General features: G+C 44.4%; 1 protein-coding gene across 19 annotated transcripts in view; it reads left to right on the forward strand.

Moving 5' to 3' along the window:
- usp54a (ubiquitin specific peptidase 54a) overlaps nt 1-23328 on the forward strand; it is a 99631-nt gene that overhangs the window by 55166 nt on the left and 21137 nt on the right. For 14 of the 19 annotated variants that reach the window (XR_001478449.2, XM_069189293.1, XM_069189292.1 and 11 more), the window contains 9 exons: nt 5690-5824; nt 7553-7666; nt 8616-8698; nt 12476-12581; nt 17395-17541; nt 19521-19670; nt 21318-21486; nt 22342-22512; nt 22970-23146. Coding sequence is in view for 18 of the 19 variants with exons in the window: in XM_069189293.1 (XP_069045394.1) it covers nt 5690-5824; nt 7553-7666; nt 8616-8698; nt 12476-12581; nt 17395-17541; nt 19521-19670; nt 21318-21486; nt 22342-22512; nt 22970-23146 (1252 nt within the window). In the remaining variant the exon portion in view is untranslated. Of the gene's footprint in view, nt 1-5689; nt 5825-6216; nt 6297-7552; nt 7667-8615; nt 8699-9513; nt 10826-12475; nt 12582-17394; nt 17542-19520; nt 19671-21317; nt 21487-22341; nt 22513-22969; nt 23147-23328 lie in introns of those variants that run through there. The other 5 variants (XM_015347777.2, XM_069189294.1, XM_015347781.2 and 2 more) reach the window with 4 other exon arrangements.

Raw genomic sequence — 23328 nt, forward strand, 5'->3', positions numbered from 1 at the left:
GCAGTAAAATAACTAGAGTTTTCAGTCAGGTGTAACACAGAACCCCACTGTGGTCCCATTTTTTTCACATTAGGGCCACACCTGTGGGCAATAAATCTACAAACATGCTGATAGATTTTTTTAAAGATTAAATAGTTTAGATTAAATAGTTTAAAAACAGTGATGGATCAGAAAATCACCAAAGGGAATTTTGCAGGGCTCTACATACAGCAATGTGGGTGCACACAAGACATTGGTATCTTAGACATGGGTTTACACTTAAACTATACACTAATAGACAAGTCAGTGCCATAAAGTCCAGGCTGCTAAATACAGATGTTTGCATCCTGTGTCCTGTGTTTGTTTGCAGTTGTAGTTGTTGTTTGTTCTGCTCATTTTAATGTGTCAACACTCTGGAGCTGTGTGCATTCGGAATATAGAGGGGACTGTTGTTATGCCAGACAAACAAGATGGCTTACTTGAAGCACTAGTGCAGCAAAGCAAATAGAAGGCAGTAGCACCAGGGATGTCAAAAGCTTTTCTGCCTGTGTTGCTGTTCACACGAGCAAGTGAACAGATGGATATTCTAAACAGACCAGCAGGAAGAATTTAAATTTCCCAACGAGAAACATTGTGAAAGTGTGATAAGCTTTCATTCTGCTTGCTTATGTTGGTCTGTGAAGCTCTGGTCGTGCCATCAGTGCAATCTGCACAGCGTCTGAGGACGGGGCTCTGTGAGTCTGACCTGGCGTCCCCCAGGGTGTGCAGCCGGTGCCTCGTACTGAGTCACAGACGAGAGTAGTATGAAGCAGCTGACATTTCAGTGCCTTCAGCCTGAAGCTCGGCAGCAATAGGCTGTGCTGTCTGAAGTGTTGTTGCTGGGCTCCAAAGACCAGGCAGTATGATGGAATCCAAGTTGGTACACATTAGGGTCCAGGACACAAAGTTAAACCTGTCCAGAGGCACAAGGCACCCCAACAGATAGCTCCGGTCTCCAGTGAAAGTACGAGGGCAGCTGCAGTCAGCCAGATGGAAAAGAAGTAACAGCACCCAGCTGTAGATCAAGACATAAAGCTTGAGCTTGAGTTCAATGTGATTTAAAACAATATTGCACCCAAACCCGTAACAGCAGAGATGACATTCCATACATGCAAGAATATTGAGTACCTATAGCACACTGACTCGCAACATATGCCTTTAAAGAGACTTAGTGCATGATAACAAAACAAGAATCTGCAGCATTCCGTAGAAATGCAGAGAGCTTGAGAACAAGTGCCTGCTGTCAAGTCAGGAGTGAAGATCCTGTTTTGTTGTAAGAGCACTTAGTTTCCACCTCTGTCCTCTTGATTTGTGTTTGAGTGTCAATTGTGATGAAGTCCACAGGGCAGACTCAGTCCCTCTGTTGTCTCTGCAAAAAGATTCAGTTCCTTCAGTGTCGGTGAAGGGCTCAAGGGAATGCTCTGGAAAGCATCTGGTTGCTTTTCTTTGCAATAGATTTTCTATCATGTGATGACTAAAATTATACACAGTATTCTTAATGATATCTCAGTAGTGCATTGCACAATTTTAATAATAATAATAATAATAATAATAATTGCTTACACTTATATAGCGCTTTTAGGACCCACATGGACTGCAGGGTGAGCACCCCCTGCTGGCCCCACTAACACCTCTTCCAGCTGCAACCTTAGTTTTCCCCAGGAGGTCCCCCATCCAGGTACTGACCAGGCTCACATCTGTTTAGCTTCAGTGGGTTGCCAGTTGTGAGTTGCAGAGTGATATGGCTGCTGGCAACATAACATCCCTTCATTTAAAATCCACAGAGTTATCTATATACTGACACAGAATAGTGATGAGACGTGACTAGATGTTAGTGAAGATCTGGTGTTTTGGTGAAGACGGAGCGAAGCATTGAGTCGAAAGAGCCATATGAAAGAGCAAATGTTCTTGTGTGCACATTTTATATGGCTGGCCTTAGTTGTCTTTGATAAATGTTTTGGATTCTGTTGTGCTCTTGCTCTTTGGGATTTTTTCCAGATTTCAATCATCTTCATTTTGAATACATGAATAGTACAATAATGAGGACATAGTGTGAGATTTAGCCTGTCTTGGAAAATCCAGATTTACTGTGCAAGATTCTTAATTCTGCAAACATTGGGAGACCCACACCTCTTCTCATGAATCTGGCAGGCTGAATCAAGGCTTTCCTCTTGAATGGAGAGAATCTCCATAACAGGACTGCAATTTTTAATGAAGTTGCTCTGGTACTGGTGTCTCCTTTCATCATCGTCATGAAGAAGCTGCACTGATACAGCTGCTGTCAAAGAGCAGCTCTCAGCACTGCAGGCAGAGCTTGGTTTACCTTCACAGCAGCCACCCTGCAGTCTGTCTGGGGTTTTGTGTTGTTTGGAATCTCTCCTTTCAGGAACCACTGCTTTATCAGTAGCTTTTAGCCATTTCTGGACATGAACATAATGGTTTTACAGTGCACTCTGCTATTTATAACAATCATAAACCCCTTATGCTCACAATTGCCCGTGTGCAGTCAATTGCAGTTGCTGATCTCCTAAGTGGTTTTTTAGGCCAGACATCTGCTTTTTCTTCAACACACCTTACTATTCACTTACTCAACACGTTACTCTGTCCAGCACGGTGTTGAGCCTCCTGTTCTAAACCAGGGGCGGAGCGGTGGCTGGAAGGTTGCTGGTTCAAATCCCGTGGCCGGCAGAGGAATCCTACTTCGTTGGGCCTCTGAGCAAGGCTATTACCCCAACTGCTCCAGGGGCGCTGTAGAATGGCTTACCCTGCACTCTGACCCCAAGCTTCTCTCCCTGTCTGTGTCTCATGGAGATCAAGGTGGGGTATGCGAAAAGACTAATTCCTAATGCAAGAATAATTGCCCATTGTGATTCTTCCAAACTTCTATTGTCCCTAGGCTGTTCCTGGGCATTCTCTGTTTAAGGTGCCCCCACAGAAAATGTGTTTCTATGTGGAAAGGCCATAACTAGCTGTGACCAAAACGTGCTGAGGTCACAGTTGCTTGGATGGTGTAAAAAAACTCCCAGCAATTTACTGTTCCAGTAGCATCAGCTCCACATGTCCAAGCCGCTGTGCCAGTGTGGAAAGAGTAATAATTGGTCCTTTGCTGAACACCTCTGAACCGAGACTGCGTCAGGTCTGATTAATGAGCTGTTTGGGCAGGTATCTGCTGTGACAGTTTACCCTGTCTTTATGCAGGGTGTCCAATCCTGGTTCTGGAGGGCCAGTGCGACTGTGAGGTTTTTCTTTTCCAACACGGCTCTTAAAGATCTAAACCAGCTTGTTACTGGCTTAACTAGACCAGGTGCTGCTGCCTTAACAAGGTTTGGAAAATGTGCAGCAACAGCATCCCTCCAGGATTAGGACTAGGCAGCACTGTCACACTGCAAATGGCACATGACCTCCACTACATTCTCTTTACCACTGGGAATGTAGTGAATGTAGGACACCTATATGCCTGCTCAAAGTACACTTCTTCAAGTGAATTCTTTGTGTCTTTTTATAACACCAAAAATCAAAATAAAAATAAAAAGTGGATTTCACACAACCCTACAGGTGCCCCAGTGTGCACATGATAAAGATTTATTAAATCAGTGTTTCCGCTTAGCATTATATCCATACTTGACACTAAAAGACATTCTTCAAGTGCGTTTGGTCTGTTCCCCAGGACTCATTAGCCATTAATATTGATTTATACACCATATCTGTATTTATAAATAGTGTGATGTGCAGACAGATGGAGATATATAGAAGTACAGGGGAATTAATTCAATGAAGCCCTTGAGGGAGCTGTTACCACAGTCTGTTTATAATCTCTGTTTAACTGTCTCTGACTGGTGAGCTGCTCCTCTGTGGACACACGGCTGTATCTGTTAGCCAGTTCTGCAGCCAAGGTGAAGGGGGGCTGAATTGTGCCGAGTCTCCAGAATCACGAGTTATCAAAGACAGCCGGAGCCTTGATCTCTTCCCAGGGCTAATGGAAGCTCCATTTAAATGGTTGCAAGGCTCATCTAATTGTACCTTGAGCAGTAATATATTATTGAAGACAGCATCCATAACCCTAACTCCGCAGCTGTGTTACATAAGGCAGAGAGCCATCAGTCTGATTGACTTCAGGTTTATATAAAGCCATCAAGCCAAAGAGCACAAAACTGTTTTAGCTCTGTAGATCTTTCTAGACATAAACCAGTGTGCATTTAAAAACCCTGCTGGTTTTTGAGTTCAAGGGGGGTAAAGGCATTTTTTCAATGATCCATTATAAAACAAATGCCTCTAGGCAAGGGGGAGGTTTGTTGGTTAGATCAAATATTAAACTTCAAGTTACTATGTTTCCAGGGAGAAATCAAAACAAGTGTTGTCTTATCACTTGTCTCCTACAATAGGTCAGTGATTCTCGGTCATGGTCCTGGAGAACTCCAGTATCCGCTCGTTTCGGTTAAAACTAGGCTCTTATTCAACAGGAACAAATAAAGCTTTATTCCACACTGAAAGGAAAAGAGATGCAACATTTCTGTCACACCTGAAAAAGGCTCCACAGCCGAAATGGAAAAGAGACGCCTTTTTTTCAGCATGGAATAAACCTTTACAACCAACTTGTACCTTATTCAACCGTGCTAACTGAGGTCTATATCACTTTTTTTACAGTCCTTGTTTTAAAAAACAAGTGCCTTTTTACTCACCACTTCAGTATACAGAACTGTATGTACCCTATTTTTTTCCTTCTTTCTAATGAAACAACTCAATTATTTGTTGATCAATTGATGGTGAATGGACACAGATCAGAATGACACTGTGTCAGACAGCTCCCACAGTGAGGCAGTGCCTTTCCTTCTGCTCAACCCAATTCATCGTATTTCTCTGTTTTATTGGCACACTTGAATGAGGACAGTCCTGTAACTACCTGGCAGTGGGTTCACATCAATTACAAATCTCATTAGCATTTTTAAGAGCTGAAAGTAAATTAAAAAAAAACAAAAGATTTCGAAAAGAAAATTGAAATCAATTATGATTTTTAGGTAGCTTGACTGGAGCAAAACCACACATCACAGGCATTATCCAGGATTGAGAACCACTGCACTGGGGAATTTTTGAAACGAAGGTGTGAGTGAAGAAAAACAAAAGGCTAAGCAAGCAAAACAGTAAAATGGAGATAAGCCAATTTACTGGGAGTATTTACTGGGACACGCCAGGACCTTGACTAATACCCAGGTGAATTCTTACAACCAGCATGACTGCAGTTAGAGGAGATACTGGCTCAACTTCATCATCAAGTTCACTAACATGTTTTAGCAGGAACAGACCAAACAAGCACATAACTCATTGATTGCTGACTCTGTCTTGAACTCATCATACGTGAAGGGTTAGTACAATGATTACTTGGGGATCTTGCAGTAATCTCTAATAAAGCAGCGGATTATTGTATCTGAATGCTTATGTTTGTGTGTAGTGATAAGGTCCCCCTGCACTCTTGGTTAAAAGGAAACAGGTACACCTTCTGCATGCCGATGAATGTATACATGTTGTATTTGCTTCTCTTCCAGATCTAGGCCTGGTTGGTTGGGGCTGGCAGCATGTTGTGTCCAAGAGACTGTGGTCTGTGTGCCTTCTGTGTGTGAGGAGCTGCGTGCTGTGGGCTCTGTGCATGATGGATTTGTTTTGTGCATTGTTTCAGAGCATCTTCGCGCAGTTCCAGTTCAGCAGTGAGAAGGTGCTGCCTTCCGATGCCCTGCGCAGCGCTCTAGCCAAGACCTTCCAAGATGAACAGCGCTTTCAGCTGGGCATCATGGATGACGCCGCCGAGTGCTTCGTAAGCTCCCCTTCTCCTCCTCTCCCCACAGCTGGCCTCCCCTTGGGTCCGTGGCACAGCTTAAAACTCGACACACCTGGAGTTCTGCCATCCCTCCCACACTGCTGTTGCTACTGTCTGGGGAGCAACGAAATGCTGACTGCCTTCCGGCAGTTATTTTTTTCCACTAGTTTGCAGCTCTTCTACGCTGTCTTACATGACAGAATATAAAGTACCTTAGCATACGTCCCATGTTGTTCTTCTGTTATATTCCATGTTGCAGAATAATACATCCAGAAGCATACTTTTTTTGTGAATTACAGGTAAGCCAAATCCCTTGGGCTTTGAGTAGCATGGCAAGTGAGGATAGCAGGGACTCTGAATATCACTTCTGCTGTGCCCTACAGCACGGGTTTGCAAAATGCTGGGGCAGACGCTGTGTCTGTGAGACGCCTGGGCTGCTATAGCAAACGGGACAGGACGGGACAGGATGGTAATTGGATGTTAGCACTACATGTATACTAGGCTTCTTTTCCCTTTAGCAGGTTGTGTTTGCTGTTTCATGGAGGGAGTTGAGACAAAAGCAAGCTTAAAGTTATTTTTAGGTCTAGGGAGCAGTTACACTCCAACCACCCTGTTGTTAATTCCTGAGCTCAGTTGGGATATGCTGGCATGGCTGTCTAGAGGGCCATGCTGATGTTTCAGAGGAGGAGGGTGAGTGTCGATCCAGGGATCCCACAGTACGGTAACCTACCACCTTGAGCTCTAACACCTGTGACCTCTACCAACTTGAACCCTGGGGACATACTTTGCGGTGTTTCATGTCTGTGGCTGGGGGCCACCACTTTATCATTTTTAATCACACCCCCTTTGAGATTTGTGGTTCAGAGTTGAAACCACACACACCCTCTTTTCGTGTGTCAGACTGATCTGCAGCTCAGGAGACTTTCAAGTTAAGGACCAGTTCTTTGTGGTAGCTTTCTTTTTCAGTTCACACATTAATGTCTCAACCTTTAGGGGGGATTTTTTTTGACTAGCTCATTTATTAACCACAGGAGAGCTTTGAGATGCAGGCTTGTTCTAATTTCAGATCCCCACTCCATGCTCTGCCGCTCCATAGTATCCTAGAGCAAGGCAGCTGCAAATGTAGCTGGGCATTAACACTGTTCAGTGCAGTTTAACACTTCCCCAAAATTGAGTATTTTTTTTGCTTTGGAGTGCCAGTGACTGAGGCAGCTGTTGAGAAGATGGGGCATCCCCAGTGGTGTCAGGTAGTTTGATGACGTTTTTCCTGTTAATGAGCACAGGCCTGAAATACTCCACTGTCTCCAGCCTGGGGGTTTGGGAATCCATCCATGTCTGCAGTCTCTGCGACAGGGCTGAGTTCATTACCTAATTTCACCTGTGTTTCTGGGTTACCATTGCTCAGTTACTGTCTGATTCACTCGGAATGCACAGCACACACAAGGTTCAAAGGGGACAAAGCAGGGGGGAGTGAAGCTTCTATGAGCCACAGGTTTTTGCAGCTCACATGTGCTTTGGGGGAAGGTGTAAATGAAATTTATGGCAGGACTCAGTAGCAAGATTTTGTTCTTTTACACTTGTTCTGTGAAGGAAGAAAAATCAAATCTGTCTTAATCAGAAAGAAGTGAATGTTGATAGCGAAAAATGAATTCTTTGTAGCTGTGTCTCCACTGGGTAGACAGCCATGTCATCTACTGTGGATGTTCTTGGGGACTGTTCCTGCAGGAGAACATCCTGATGCGGATTCACTTCCACATTGCAGACGAGACGAAGGAGGACATATGTACTGCCAAGCACTGCATCCCCCACCAGAAGTTCGCCATGACTCTGTTTGAGCAGGTGAGACAGCAGGGTTAAAGACACAGTTTTTTGCATCACACAGTTCCTGACACAGATGCTTAAGCAAAACACCGATTTTATACCACGGATGTGTAATGTGGGAGAATCAGAACATTCCATTGTACTTCTGAGATATAATTTCATTGTTTACAGGGTCCCACCCATCCAAAGAATGTGTGTTCCCTTCTATTTTTTACAAAGTATTTAATAGAAGGTTGTATAATGAAGTTGTGTGTAGTATATTTTAAGGGAATTAACTCTTAAATTAACTGGATGTGCAGACAACACTCCCAGTGACATTGTAGTCAACAGACATATCTGCCCTTGGGAAGCCCCACCGCTTTGGGTGGGTTCTTTTCTGAGTCCCCTAGCTTAAGCGGTGTCACCAGGAAAGTGCATGAGCCACAATCCTGTTGGCCAGCAGTATGAACACTCCTATTACCACCCCTTCAGTTCAGTGGATGTTATGTCTGAAATTTGGCCAAGTGACTTGACTTTCCTTTTTTTGGAGCTCTGTAATTACCTTCTGGGAGAGTTGGTGGGGCCTGTGAACTAGCTCAAGTGCTGCCGGTGACATAGAGGAAGGAGAAGCTCTGATCTGGTCAAGCAGGGTGTTGAGAAGTTCAGTCGATTGTCATTAAAAAATGGGGACTGCTGTGCAGTCTGACTGCTCACTCGCACTGCTGTTGTCAGGAGAGCCCGGGCTGATGCCTATGCAGTCCCCAGGGGGCAGAACATTTCAGCTGCCAAGAAACCACTGGGTTACCGCTCACCAATGGGGTCCCCTTCCATACCCTTGTGTCACAATTTAGCTCTCGCCAGTCACACAAGAGAGCAATTAAAATATGCTTCTGTTCATGACCATGGTACTGCAGTAAATCCCTCTTGCTCATTTCTGCTGACTAAGTATGAGTTTTGAGGACCTCCTGTGCTTGTTTTCTCCCCCCAGTGTGTCTGTAACAGCTGTGGTGCCACATCGGACCCCCTGCCCTTCATCCAGATGGTTCACTATATCTCCACGACCTCCCTGTGGTGAGTGGTACAGATGTTGGCACGACTTCCACAGGTGTTGCCCACTAAAAAGACCTCTGTTTGCAACTACTTTTACATGCCAGTATATTAAAACTCTCTCCTAAAATGTCAGCGACAAAGTATTTCTGCTGTGCCCTCAGTGCAGGCAGTGTAGGTTATTTGTCCCATCCAGACTGTTTGATAGTAAGTAGATAATTTATTCCTGAATTCTAATTCTAATTCATCCAGCTGTTTCCTGAAAGAAGCCAGTTTGTCAGCTTTGACAGCTTTGTCTGATTCACCCTTTGAGTGAAGTGCCTCCTGATCACAGTTTCAAATGCACTACCACGTAGAGAAAAAGTTTAATAAATTGAAAGATACATTAGTATAATCCTGGATTGTTAGTTGTTGTTATTGAGCTCTGTTAAAGATGACAACCCCCTGCACTTCCCATGAGGAATGAGGTTCTCCACATACAGAGGTGCGTCCACCTGACAGAGCCTTTTGTGTGACCTGCTGCGAAATTCCACAGTGCCCAGCAGGAGGGGTCACACCCCTCATTGAAGACACTGCAAATTTCACAGGGCCCAGCAGGAGGGATCACAATTCCACAGTGCCCAGCAGGAGGATCACAACCCTCACTGATGACACTGCAAATTCCACAGTGCCCAGCAGGAGGGATCACAATTCCACAGTGCCCTGCAGGAGGGATCAAAGCTCTCATTGATGACACTGCAAATTCCACAGTGCCCAGCAGGAGGGATCACAATTCTACAGTGCTCAGCAGGAGGGATCACAGCCTTCACTGATGACACTGTGAATTTGACAGTGCCCAGCAGGAGAGATCACAGCTCTCATTGACGACACTGCAAATTCTACAGTGCTCAGCAGGAAAGATCACAATTCCACAGTGCTCAGCAGGAGGAATCACAATTCCACAGTGCCCAGCAGGAGGGACCACACCCCGCACTGCCGACTTTGCGAATTTCACAGTCAGGTTTAGTTTCTGTTGTGCTTGGTGAACTAGTTAAAAATACAGGTGCTGCAAAATAGGTGAAGTGGCAAACAGTGACTGCCACAAGAGAAATCATGGAGTGGGCATGTGCTGAAAGATCCACATTAATAGGAATGCACAAGATACACATCACATGGTAATTTTAAGTTACAGGAAGCTGCACATAAGGGTTGATGGTGCTTATGCTAATTCATCTATGTATCTGTGGGGAACCAATTAGGAAAGTAAACAATGCGTGGGTGTATAGCAAACGTGTGGAAATTAAATTGAGGGAAGTTACGCTTAGGGTTTACAATGCAGTAATAAGACCTCTCTGACTATTGTATTTTGTTTTGGTCACTGTACCACAAAATAATTTATAGCTTTAGATGTTCAAAGAAGAGCAACAAGAATGATTCATGTTCTCAGGGGACTGTCATTTACAGACAGGTTAAGGGAGACAAAACTCTTCAATCTAGATCAGAGGAGATTGAGAGGACATCCGATCCCAGTATATGGCACCTTAAGGGATAAAGATAACCTAGGGGTCTATTTCTCATTCATAAGCACAATACAGACAGAAGGTCACAGTTGAAAACCCACAGAGATTTCATTTAGGATGGAGAATAGCAAATACTACTTTACACAAAGAGCTGTGGGGATTTGGAACCGGTTTCCCAGGCAGTCGGTTGAGGCTCAAACCCTGGGATCTTTTCAGAAATGGCAGGATTAAAATTAAAATTCACTAGACTACCAAATGAGCAAGATGGGTCAAATGGCCTCCTCTTGTTTGCAGACTGTTGATGTGATCTTAAAGGTTACTTTATACCGGGTAAGATATATATATATAAAATTCACTGTTTCTATGTCAGCACACATTCTTCATGCTGCACTTGACTGATCATGAGTGCTGGAAAGGAGGTGACTGTGTGTTTCCTTGAGTCCTCGTAATGCACAGACAGCTGCTCCAGCAGCAGCCCTGTGAGGATGCTGAGCTGCTGCTGTCCCAGAGAATCAGCTCCTTGCTCTGGACCAGCCATGCGTCCAGTGCCAAGAGCGAGATATTATCTAACAGCTCAGGCTAATTCTCATTTGGACACAGAACTGCCACAGGCTCTTTGCATGCAGAGAGCACATCTAGAGGACACGATGAAGTAAGAAACTGTAAAATGAACATTATTTTTCTATGGATTGGATAAACTCCTTAGAGTACCTATGGATGTTAACTAACTGGCACAAGAATTTATTGGCACCCTCTGTATATCACCGTATCCAAAGACACTGACATTTTTAACAGAGACAGAGCGATAAATAGAAAATATGGATTGCAAGCTATATAATACACTAGGTATAAGTGAAAATGCTGTGGCATGGCTGCAGCTCATTTATCTGTAATTGCACACTTCTGTTCTAACATAATTCTTTATGTCATCTGTAATTTGTTGATTCCTTTTCAGATGCCTTAACAGCCACTGGTTAACTGACTTAACCTTTGGGACAGGATCTGAGTTCCTGAGGCAGTCAAGCCAGTCTCCATGTGTACAGGGCTCCCATTGTCTCAGTCATAAGAAACATTTCCATAAATAATCTGTTCAACAAGTCTGCCTTAATGTGACTTATGTAAAATCCCCAGTTTAGGAGTTTTTAGATCTTCTGTGCTGCATAATACAGATTCATTTCCCGTTATATCAGACGTGTGGCACATGGTGTCATCCAGCAATTCTTGGAATGTAGCAGCATATTTGATGTCTTAAGGCACCAGAGCTGATCTATAAATACACACTGCTATGGGTTCAGAGGCAGGAATTACAGCTATCATGAGGCCTCTCAGTCTCTGGAGAGACGATTCTGAAGCCCCTTCTGATGTTTGTGACTCTTCATGGGGAAGAGGGGCAACAATATAGTACAGTGTTGTTGTAAAAAATCAGGCTCTAGAGAAAAATAGCTCATTGGAAAAACCTAGCCCATGACTAGCGAAGCAGTCTCCGATGATGCTAAACATACCGATGTGCCAGGTGTGCAAAGATGCTGAAAGAAATACAGATGTCACGCTGAGGATAGAGTGCTTCATGAGCTGCAGGCACCAGTGTGGTCTCTCGGGGCCAGCACTGCAGCAGAGTCTGAGCAACAGCTCTCCTCTACATGCAGTGCTTCCTGATCTGGCCTTAAAACGATTGAGTTACTGTAGTAATTAAGATCAGAATACCAGTCCAGATCTGCTGCACTAAAAATATGCAGCCTATTGTTCATCGTGAAATGGATTCTAAGGGCTGTTTTGAAATGCGCTAATCTGACTAAGCATACATTACATGAAGGAACAAGTAATAGGTTTATTCCATGCTGAAATGAGAAACAAGAAAACACAACGTTTCGGCCGTGGAGCCTTCTTCAAGTGTCATGAATTTCACCTCTTGTTCACAGAGCAGACTGTTAATAGATTAATAGACAAAGGCAAAAAGAAACTGATGTTGGTGCGGGAGAGGTTCGGTTGACGGAATTCTGTCTATTTCTTTTTACTTGAGCCTGCCTTTGTATCCTTTTTAACTTAAAAAAATGTAAATAAAAAAAATCAGTAACAGAGCCACACCGGTATTATATGTGTATAGAACTGTTTAGTTAGCAAAAAAAAAGAGAAAATTGTCATGTTGTGGAAGTTTGTGTGTTTTCTTTTATTTGTATGAGAGAGAGGTTAAAGAGAAAAAAAGTTTTGGTTTACAGTACAGTAGAGCTGGCAAGCTTCTGTGAGATTTGGTATCGCTGCCCATTTCCAACCCTCTGCCTGTTGTTGCATCTGTATGCTGCAGTAACCAGGCCATCCGGATGTTGGAGTGCCGGGAGAAGCCCACTCCCGACATGTTTGGAGAACTGCTCCGCAACGCCAGCACGATGGGGGACCTCCGGAACTGCCCGGTGAGTGGTGCGCAGTGAGCCGTGGTGTGAAACTGGTATTTCTGAAATTCAGTACAAAACTTTGTCAATCTGGAACCTTCTCAGGCTCCAGGCGTGAGTACATCAGTAATCTGTTTTGAGGAGCACCAACATATCAGAAAATGCACTTCAGTATCTCTTTTCAGTGTGTGGCCTTATGTATGAGCAAGATTACATTTCTAAAGGAAGAAGAGTTTGTTAAAAATGTCATTTGCTGCCGGCAGATATGAATGCCAAGAGTTGGCTCAACATCACAAATTTCAGATTTTCATGTCCATGTGAAAGTTAGATGATAGGCAGGTGAATTGTGGTTTCAGCTCATTATTGCAGGAACGCTCACAGCCTCTCTGTGAGTTGTTTCCAGTGACGCCCTGTTTGTAACAGCAGTGCTGTTGCCCAGGTCAGATTGCCAGAACACAACATGACAGCACTGCTGCTAGCAGCCTGTTGCTGTGACAGAGGTGGTGAAGCTATCAGGCCATCAGCTCACCATCTGCTGTTTGAGTGTGTTCACAGTGCACCGCGTCTTGTGAGCAGGTGTGGAGCCACTGCCCTTGTGAGTCTACACTAGCATATTTATGTGCTGAGAATGCCGGTAAAGGTGCACTCAGTACAGCTCCACAGCTCAGGGGGAATATTAAGTGTTTCACTCTGAGAAAATAAGCTATTGTATATCATGGGCTCTAAGAATAGGGGCTAGCAGCCTGGGAACTTGGCGGCATAATGGCGGCTGTGAGGATTCCCAGCACCTTAGTACTGCTTAATAATGCTGCCTCACAGCTTAGGTGGCATGGCGAAACATCCTCTATCCTGTGAGCTGGGTTCCCAGAGTCGACCGGGAAGATGGCCCACATTATCAACTTGGAATGGCAGCCAGCCTGATGAACTGGAGCAGTTCACTATCAATTATTGCAGGCAGACGCAACGAAAAGCAGGTCTCTGGCTGAATCCCATGGTACTTTATTCCATATATATATATAGTGAAGAAGGGACACTCCTGTTGTATCATATAAAAGAGTTTCTTTTAGTAAAATAACCCATATCTTTTAAATGCAGGGCCAGTGCTCTTTTAGCATGTGCTTAGGGTAATATTTTCTCTGAACTGAGCTTCTTTTTTTTCCTGCTCTTACTATTGAGTCTGCAATGTGCTGTGACAGCCTTCACCCATCTCTGTTTACAGAAACTGCTGAGAATTCACCTTCCCTTCCATGTCGGAGCTTTTTGGAAGGCCTCATTCTGTGCCAGTGTAACTCTGTCCAGTTCTGTGAAGAGACTAGAGAGTTTTTCTCTCTAATGAAGGTCACAGCGGCAGTTATGCTGAGCTTTTGTTTTGCTGCCTTCCTTCTCCTTGCCAAGCTGTCCCCTGATGGGAGAGTGACTGGAAGGAAAGCTCCAGAAGGATTTTTGTGGCCCCGCTCGTGGTAGCTCAGGTCTGAATCTTCACAGTCTCACTGAACAAGCCCATTGGGTGGCTGTTATGTAACTGTGAGATGGTGCAGCACTCTGCAGATTCTCTATGCAGGCTGTCACTGCTGGGGATTAATTGCTCTCTGTTGGCTCCAGCTGTTGGCACTGAGAGTTTGCATTGCTTGACTGTGCTCTGGGAGCCATGCTGACATGTTCTTGATTCTGAATCAGTGCAGCCTGTACCTATCACACAGCACAGGGGCAAGCAAGGAGTGGCGTAGTGTGAGAGATTCTTGGAAGGGTAGTGAGCGAGCATTGAGGTAGCAGTGCATGATGGGAAGCAAGGTCAGTCTTCTACCCATGTAGTGATGTGAGACCAGGGACCCAATTCTGTCAGGACAAAGTATGATTTTTTTTTTTATTTTAACCTTTCTTTAAGGCTATATACTTCAAGGTGGAAAGGAATCATTGAGGCTTCTACTGCACTTTTACCTGCTCCCTGTTAACAAACAGTCTTTCTCTTGTGGTTAGGTGGACTGCATGGAGGTTTATCATCTGCCTCATTCATTGTGGCTCATCTGACCCTGACATTTACCAGGCTGTCAGGATAAGGCTTTCTTTTGAAAATTGCTCGGTAATAAGCAGATTTATTGCGCGTGCACAAGGGAAATACATGTAGCAAATCAGAATTCTTTGAGTGAGTCATCATTATTTAAAGACAGATCAGAGAGAGCATTTGTTGTAAAAGGGGGGAGGATTGGAGTAACTGTATTGGTGCAGATATCGGCTGGATATAGAGGTGAAAGGATGTCCACGCACTCCCTCACCTAGGGAAGTGTTCTGTTCGTCAAGTCTTCATGTACACCCAGTTGTTCCCTGAGATTTACACAAGTCGAAAATGACCCTTTCTTAGCTATTGCATGAACACATAAATTACCAGTCACATTATTTCTGAACAAGCATTTTGCTTAGTGAAACTATAAAAAAAACTATATATACAGTTTCAAGAAAAAGGTTGTGAATCCTTTGGAATTAACTGGATTTCTGCATTAATTACTCATAAACATGTGGTCTGATCTTCAACTAAGTCACAATAATAGACAAACTCCATCTGCTTAAACTAATAACACACAAAAAATTGTACTTCTTTGTCAGTACTGAACACATCGTTTAAACATTCACAGTTTAGGTTGGAAAAAGTATGTGAACCTCTAAGCTAATGACTTCTCCAAAAGCTAATTGGAGTCAGGTGTTCCAATCAATGAGATGAGATTGGAGGTGTGGGTTGGAGGTGCCCTGCCCTATTAGAAAGGCAGTTGGTTACTGACCGAGTCAAGAAAGAGCTGTTCATGTGAACCATGCCACGATCTAAAGAAATATCAGAGGACCTTAGAAGAAGAATTTCAGAGACGCATTAAGATGGAAAAGGCTTCAAAACCATTTCTAAAGGCCTGGGTCTTCATCAGTCCACAGTAAGACAAATTGTCTGCAAATGGAGGAAATTCAGTACTGTAGCTACTCTCCCTAGGAGTGGGTGTCCTGCAAAGATCATGGCTAGAGCACAGTTTGCAATGCTGAAGGAGGTGGAAAAGAACCCTAAGGTAATAGCAAAGGACCTGCAGAAATCTCTTGAACTTGCCAAAGTCTCTGTTCATGTGTCCACTATAGGAAAAACACTGAACAAGAATGGTGTTAATGGAAGGACACCATGGAGGAAACCACTGCTCTCCAATAAAAACATTGCTGCATGTCTCAAGTTTGCAAAAGACCACCTGGATGTTCCACAACGCTTCTGGGACAGTGTTCTGTGAAGGGATGAAACAAAAGTTTGGCAGAAACGCACAATGCAATGTTTGGAGCAAACTGTTGTAACAGACAAATAAGTGCTGGACCCCGAGATGACGTTTAAACAATTGAGTTTATTGCACGCAAGGAACAATAAGACCAAAGTACTGTTCGAAATATAGGTACAAAACTTTCAGTTTATTAGCGAATTTCAGCCGCTTCTGATGCAAATTGTTACCATGGTAACGGGGGGGGCACCTGTGTTTGGACTTTCCCAAGACCTTGAACACTTTTAATGGTCGGTTTTATCTTTCCTTTGTTAGGGGGTCACTAGCTTGCACTTGGAATTTCATATAAATTAACTCCCATCCTGCCATAACTCAAAGGTGCTTAAGGATGGAATGTCTTGTGTCACAAGAAGTTTTTGTGCAGAAAGAAATCAGTTAACCCCTTTTTCACATCTTATATCTTTCTTCAATCCTCCCTTATAAAATATGGCATACGTCAGTGCTGCCTGTTTTCTACACAAACAATGTGTTGGCAGATCTTTCCTTTTTAGGAGTACAAGCATGCATTGCCATGACATTGTGAGTTCCACGATTACGACAAGATGTGATTACTATATACAAGGGTTCAGATAATTTTTCCAGCCTGGACTGTGAATGCTTAAACGATGTGTTCAATATTGACGAGGAGTAAAATTGTTTGTGTGCTATTATTTGAAGCAGATTGTGTTTGTCTTGTGACTTAGCTGAAGATCACACCACATTTTTCTGAGCAATTAATGCAGAAATCCAGGTAATTCCAAAGCATTCACAAACGTTTTCTGAATATATAAATACTATTATTTTATATCCCCACACTGTACTGTTCAGTAATTAAAATGCAGAGTAACTAATAGAATCACTTGGGTGCTTCCCTGATGACAGTGATATGGGTTACCCACAGTTTTCAGACCAAAGGTGTGAGATGATACACGGAGGATGGTATATGTGCGTGAGAACAAAGCGAGATGGAGTATAAAATGGAGCTCTGGTTCGGCCCGCATTCTGTTTTCTCTGCACTGTTCATCAACAGAAGGAACTAACCGCACTGCTTGCTCTTTATCTAAAGAACCTGTGGGAGGCTGTGCTTGAAGTCAAATTTCCAAATGTCAGGTTTTGCCACACTACGGGAAAGAGCGTATGCAGGGTACATTTCATTACAAAAAGCACATGCAGTTTTGTCATAAAGCCTATTTAGGCAAACACCTGTGCTTGCTTATTGCACAATAAAACATTTCTGTGGCTTGATATTTGCTTATCCATTAATGGTACTGTTGGAGCAGCTGTACTCATGCTGGCAATCACATTCACAGGACCGCAGGTGAGATTCCAGAGGAAAAGAGCCCATTCACTTCTGGGACTGCTGGTCAATTCTCCACCTCACTAACTGGTGGTTCAGTTTGCTGTTTTTCTCCACAGGGTTTTAACATCTGAAGTGTTGTAGAGAGTGTGCTGCGCTTTGGGCCTTGCTGGCCATTTCTGGAATATATGCTGCTGGTGCTCTTGGAGGCGCAGTTCCCATCCTGAGCGGTGTCTTGACGCCCCTCTGTGTCTCTCAGAGTAACTGTGGCGAGAAGCTGCGCATCCGGCGTGTCCTGATGAACTCCCCCGAGATCATCACCATCGGCCTGGTCTGGGACTCGGACCACTCCGACCTGGCAGAAGACGTCATTCACAGTCTGGGCACGTGCCTGCGTCTCGGAGATGTAAGTCCACGTTGGGCGTTTGGGGTGGGATAGGATTCTAATCGAGATCGTTCCAGAGTGTCCCACCCAGGGGACTCTTTTGGGAATTGGCAGAAAAGATAAACAAGGGTGGTGTTTTTAAGGAGATGGTGTAAAGGGAGAGGTTGTTGGGTCTATTATTAACAATAATCCTAAGAACATAACATGACAAATGACAGCAGGCTGTGTGCCCCATCTGGCTTGTTTGGCTTGCTAGTCACGGATTGATCTGAAGATCTCCAAAAACATCAGTCATCGATCCTCTGTGAAGGTATTCCTCAAGGTACACTTGGCCTGCTTGATTCCCGAGGGACAGCGAGTGAGCATCCTTCTGAGCAGGACAGACCTCCAACCCCCTTGTCAGTCCACCTCTGAGGACCTTCTAGACTGTCCCCTCAGAGGTGGACTGTCAGCGGTCTGGGCGATATCATTCCAGGAAGCTCAGTCCCAGGGAGGCAGCACTCTGTTGCAGTTCTATGCAGTCATTGTTGTACGTTTCCTCATCCTTCTTGGAAGGGGATGCCCAGACTGCATGACTCAGTGTTTGCCGTAAATATAGAAACGGAGTGAAAAAAGGAGGATTGTGAGTCATCAGACTTCATGGATGCTGAGGAGCACAATCCGTCTTTGTTTACACTGACGGCACACAGCCGCCATAGAGGTGAAGAGGGTGGCTGGGCTGTACAGCTCCCAGGAGGCACCAGTGCTCCGGACTCCAGATTCAATTACCGAATACACTTAAATTAGTGGAAATAACATTTTATTTTGTTTTAAGAAATTTTGCATTTGATTGCTAACAAGCTGCATTTACTTTAAAGTAGTGGTTTTGTAAACGTAAAGAAGCATTTATGAATTAAAATTAACCAGCTAGATGAGTAACAAGATGCAGCTCAGTAAATGGAGGGTTTCATTGAAGTTTAGACCAGAAGACACTGCTGCTCTCCAGTGGTGCTCTATAGTGGTACAAGGGCATATAGCCCAGCAAGTTTATAGGTCCCTTTAATTCCACATCACATTAGGGCTTTGATTTATCCAGAGAGGCAGTAACAATATCCTGTTATATTGTGGGTATCGCACTTCCACTCACTGTTGTCAGATTTGAAAGCTATGCAGATTTTCAGATCCTTGCTTCCTGAAAACGATCTGCTTGTTGGATGGCAGGCACATAAAAGGGTGACTTTGAGTCACCTGGTTTAGTGCTGACTAGATACACAGTTCATGACTTTTGACACTTTTTGTACACATTGAAGGTCCACACAAACATCATTTCTACTCCTTGAGTCTTATTTCAGAAGGACCCAGAGTGTTAAGTTCCCATAATGACTCTTAAAGGAGAGGGTTGATCTGCTCTGGCCTTGTATCTGCTAGATTAACGGTGCCTTGAGAAACATGTGCTTGGCCAGCCTATAACTTGATCATAAGGATACTTAGGAGAACTGCCCTGCATATATCTAAGTAAAATTTTATAGAGCCACATTTCCCTTGCCATCAGTTATTTAATCTACTGTACTTTGTTCTTTTTATCTTCAAGTTATTATTAAGTTTGTATTGTGTGTGAATGCAGCCAGTTGCAGGCAGTTAACATAAAGTAATTGTCCATTTCAATCCCATTGTTTTGTATGCAAGAAGGATTACAATTGAGAGTTGGTCATTTGATCCAGCTAGCTCTCAAGATGCTAATTGGCCAAATGGTCTTATCTAGGTGGTTTTGGGGTTTTGGCTTTGATAACATGGCTAGATAGCTTCTTTCAGATTCTCTCAACTCTGTTTAAGTAAACGCTTGTGCATGGCCCTTAGTTTCCATCTGTGTCTTGGGGTCCATGTTTCACATCTGATTCTGAGAAAACTGGGATACTGGAGAAACTGGAGCGCTGAGGACCCAGCCCAGCTGGTTGGCTGAAGTAGGGAAACATGGATCTTTCAGGTGGAATGTGAGGGGTTTCTTTTTCTCTCTCCTGTAGCTCTTCTACCGAGTGACAGATGACAAGGCCAAGCAGTCCGAGCTCTATCTGGTGGGAATGGTGTGCTACTATGGCAAGCACTACTCCACCTTCTTCTTCCAGACCAAGATCCGCAGGTGGATGTACTTCGATGACGCGCACGTCAAAGAGGTGAGAGCAACCCAGAGCCTTGTCCCTGCCTTCCCAGGGCACCTGTCTAGAATGATATTTAATGGCCTTTATCCCAGGATACCTGCCCAGTTTTAAATTTAATGGCCTACCTGCAAACAGTTTTAGAAGAAAAAAATCTTTATCATTTTGCACTGTTTGGAAACCCAGGTATCAGCACTCATACTCTGTGATGTGGAGTTAGATTTAACCCCAAAGGCAAAATCTTTTTTCCACATCGTTGTTTTCATCATGAGGCTTTTCTGTTACTGAGCTGATTTAATTCCGCCTTGCTAGGGATGAGACAGTTAACAGACCTCTTTAAACATTGGCAAAAGAGGAATTATTTTGTGCTTTCTCTGGAGACATTTGGCTGTGGTATTTTTAGTTTTCCAATGTGAGCTATCAAATGAGAAACACCCCCATCTTGCGAATGAAAACAAGAGCAGTGTGTGGTATAATTACCCTTGCTGCCACTCTCATTTGGTCAAGTATCTCATTATGAGGCATCTGTGTGTGTTCAGAAGCTACACTAAACATGTTAGAGGCATTTAGCCAGCCGTGACACTGTATGAAGCGCAGGCAGTCCAGGCCTCAGCGTGGCTGAGAGATCCTAATGGAAACTACAGTGAAAATGAAGGTCAGACCTGTATCTGTGCTTCTTGGGGGCACAGGCTAGGGACTGAAGTTTGCAGGGCCACCTGCGCTGAGCAAGCCTGAGCCATTCTGATGAGGCTCTTTCAGATAATGCTTGCATTGCACTGGATGTAGCTCACTGCCTGCAAAGCAGCTTTTTTCCCCACTAAGCTGCCACGTGAGCCACAAATGAGATGGAAAACAAGGAAATCCCCCTATTGTTCGCCTGTCCAAGCCCATCTGGCCTGGGACGAGGCTGGAGGGTGAAGGACAGGACTGGATTGTAGTAGTGCGGATTCAGATCTCCACTTGAGCTGGTGTTTTATGTCTTATTGCCCTGCTGCATGTCAGGGGATGTCTTGCCCACAGCTAGTGAACTCAGAACACTCTTGCTGCTAAAAGCCAAACTGTGTTAGTCTAGGGGGGTGGAGGTGCCATACCACTGCCACTGAAGGCTGAGTGACTGATGCACTATGTAAAGGGAGGTCTAGTTTCCAGATGGTATTTATTGCGATCTCCTACAGTGATGCTGCTGTTTCAGAGCAGCAGCACCTTAAAATCTGGCACATGCCCAAAACATTATGTATTTTAGATCAGGTGTATACAGACACTATCACAACTTCTGACTTTGAAGTATGCTGTTTAAGGTTTGTTTTGTTTGATCCAGAATAATGTCCTACTCAGAATTTGTCTTGCTGGAATGCCCTTTTGAAAATGGGTCTAGAGTTCAATGCAAGCAGTTTTTTAAGTGTTCAGCTGAGAGTTTGCACTGGAAAGAGGCTCATTAAACAAAGTGCTTTAGGTGCTGTATAAAGATTAAGTAAAATACCTTTATTCTTAAAAGCCTTTATGTTACTAAGTAGTTCTGGAAATGTGTGAGTTAATTACTGGGGGTCTATTGAGTGAAACTAGTTGTTGACTGTAGGCTGTGGGACATTAGCACACAGTGTATTTTCTATGCCATGCCTGTCTGTGTGCCAGTTCTGACTATCTCATCTCTCCCTGTCCTTGCAGATCGGGCCGAAGTGGAAGGACGTGGTGTCCAGGTGTATCAAGGGCCACTACCAGCCCCTGCTACTGCTCTACGCTGACCCCCGAGGGACACCCGTGTCAACGCAAGACCTACCATCTCATCTGGACCTCCACCATTACAGCAAGGCTTACTACGACAGCGAGGACTCGGGTACGAGGCGGGGGGCCCAGCAGGACCTTGACCCTCGCTGCCTGGCCTGACATTTACATGTGTGAATGCGTGGTGTGAATGGCATGACGTTTTTAGAACACAGCACTGGGCACAACCTGAGGGCTCTCTCCTTTCCCAGCAGCCTCACTGCCAGCGAGTGGCGCCTTCCCACAGAGAGTGCTTAGGTTTGACAGCCCGTTTTCCATACAACAACTTGCTATTAAATTGGCTCTATTTTCCGTTCAGAGCCAGATATGCAGTTGTGGACATACTATAGGTATTGGCACCCTGTGTCTAAAGCTGGACAAGTTTATTGGTGTGACTTTTTTTTAACATCAAAAGTGTTTAAGATGTTATAGTGGAAGAGAGTACAAATACGTCAGGTTTTTTTTTCACCGTAACTGATGAATTCACAGCAAACTGATGAATTTAAGATTCAAGGTTCCAGTATTTGTCTGCTTTACTGTTCTGTGGTGTCCTGCCATAAATGGAGAGCTTCAAACACAGTGGACCTTTGCTGGTTCCCCACAGTTTTCACTTGCATATCCTCACAGTATTGGCCTTCTTCATGAGCTGCTGCATTGAGCCCTGCAAGGTTCAGGGTTGTAACCAGGTGTGGCTATTTGTGCATGCTTTCACTTTTAGTAGGGACACATTCAAGTAGTATTTCAGAGCTCTGTCTTTGAAGGCCAAATCAAGAACAGGAGGCACTTCTCTACACAAAGGGTGATAGGAGTGTGGAACGAGTTGCCCAGTCATGTGGTTGAAGCCAATACCCTGGCTTTTTAAAAAGTTCTTGGTAGTATTGGAGGAGCATGATATCTGATATCATGGTATTTTTTTTTTCATTCTCAGGCCGGGAGCCCTCAATATCCAGTGACACTCGCACTGACTCCTCCACTGACAGCTACACGTACAAGCATTCCCATCATGAATCCATGGCCAGCCACTTCTCCTCTGACTCCCAGGGCACTGTTGTGTGTAACCCCGAGAACGACACTGCCTCCCAGAGCAGCCTGGACACCGGTAATCCCACACTTGTCCTCTGCAGCATTCAGACACACCCCTGCTTCCACACCCCTGCACAGACACGGGCTTGTCCCCAGAGACTGTGCTCTGGTGTCCGCAGTCCCTGAGGGGCATAAATGCACATGAACTGCAGTTGAAGAATAAGAGGCTCTTCTGTAAACAGTGGGTGTGTGGAGCAAGCGGTTAGGTCTTACCTGGAGACAACAGTCTCCAAGATCAAAGGGATCCCTTTTTGTTTTCATTAAGTGTGTCTACTCATTCTTCATCCATTCTCAGCTAAAACAGTGTCATTTTACATAGATTACTGACACAAGCAATAGAAGTAGTCACAAGCCATTATCATGGCACTTCCTTGTTTCAGCTGATCTTGAATATCCGTGCACTGGTAGACACCAACTGTGCAGTCCTAGCTGTGCTGTAGGCAGGCTATAAACTGTTGTTTCTTGTCATTAAGGCCAAATGATGGACAGTGAGCCAGTGCAGCGATACACACTGAGGAAAGGCGGGACTGTGGACAGGAAAGGCGGGGCAGGGAACAGGAAGCGAAGCTCTAGTCGTCCTTGGCGGTGTGAGGAGCGAAGCCGAGCCACTAACGGAGATGAGGTGTCTTCTGCAGGGTACCACAGCGAGGGTACGCACATCTCTGCAGCCCGGGGCGCAGGATCTCTCACAGTGCATCAGGGGGCTACTGGTGGTTGTCACCTTGCTGTCTGGCACAGAACTGTACAGACATGACATAATTAAGACTTAGGTTGCATTTTTACGTTTTTGGGCACTCAGCCTAATTTGCTTATAAAAATATTTATTTGCTCT

The sequence above is a fragment of the Lepisosteus oculatus genome, chromosome 4 (genome assembly GCF_040954835.1).
Source record: "Lepisosteus oculatus isolate fLepOcu1 chromosome 4, fLepOcu1.hap2, whole genome shotgun sequence".
Lineage (NCBI taxonomy): Eukaryota > Metazoa > Chordata > Actinopteri > Semionotiformes > Lepisosteidae > Lepisosteus > Lepisosteus oculatus.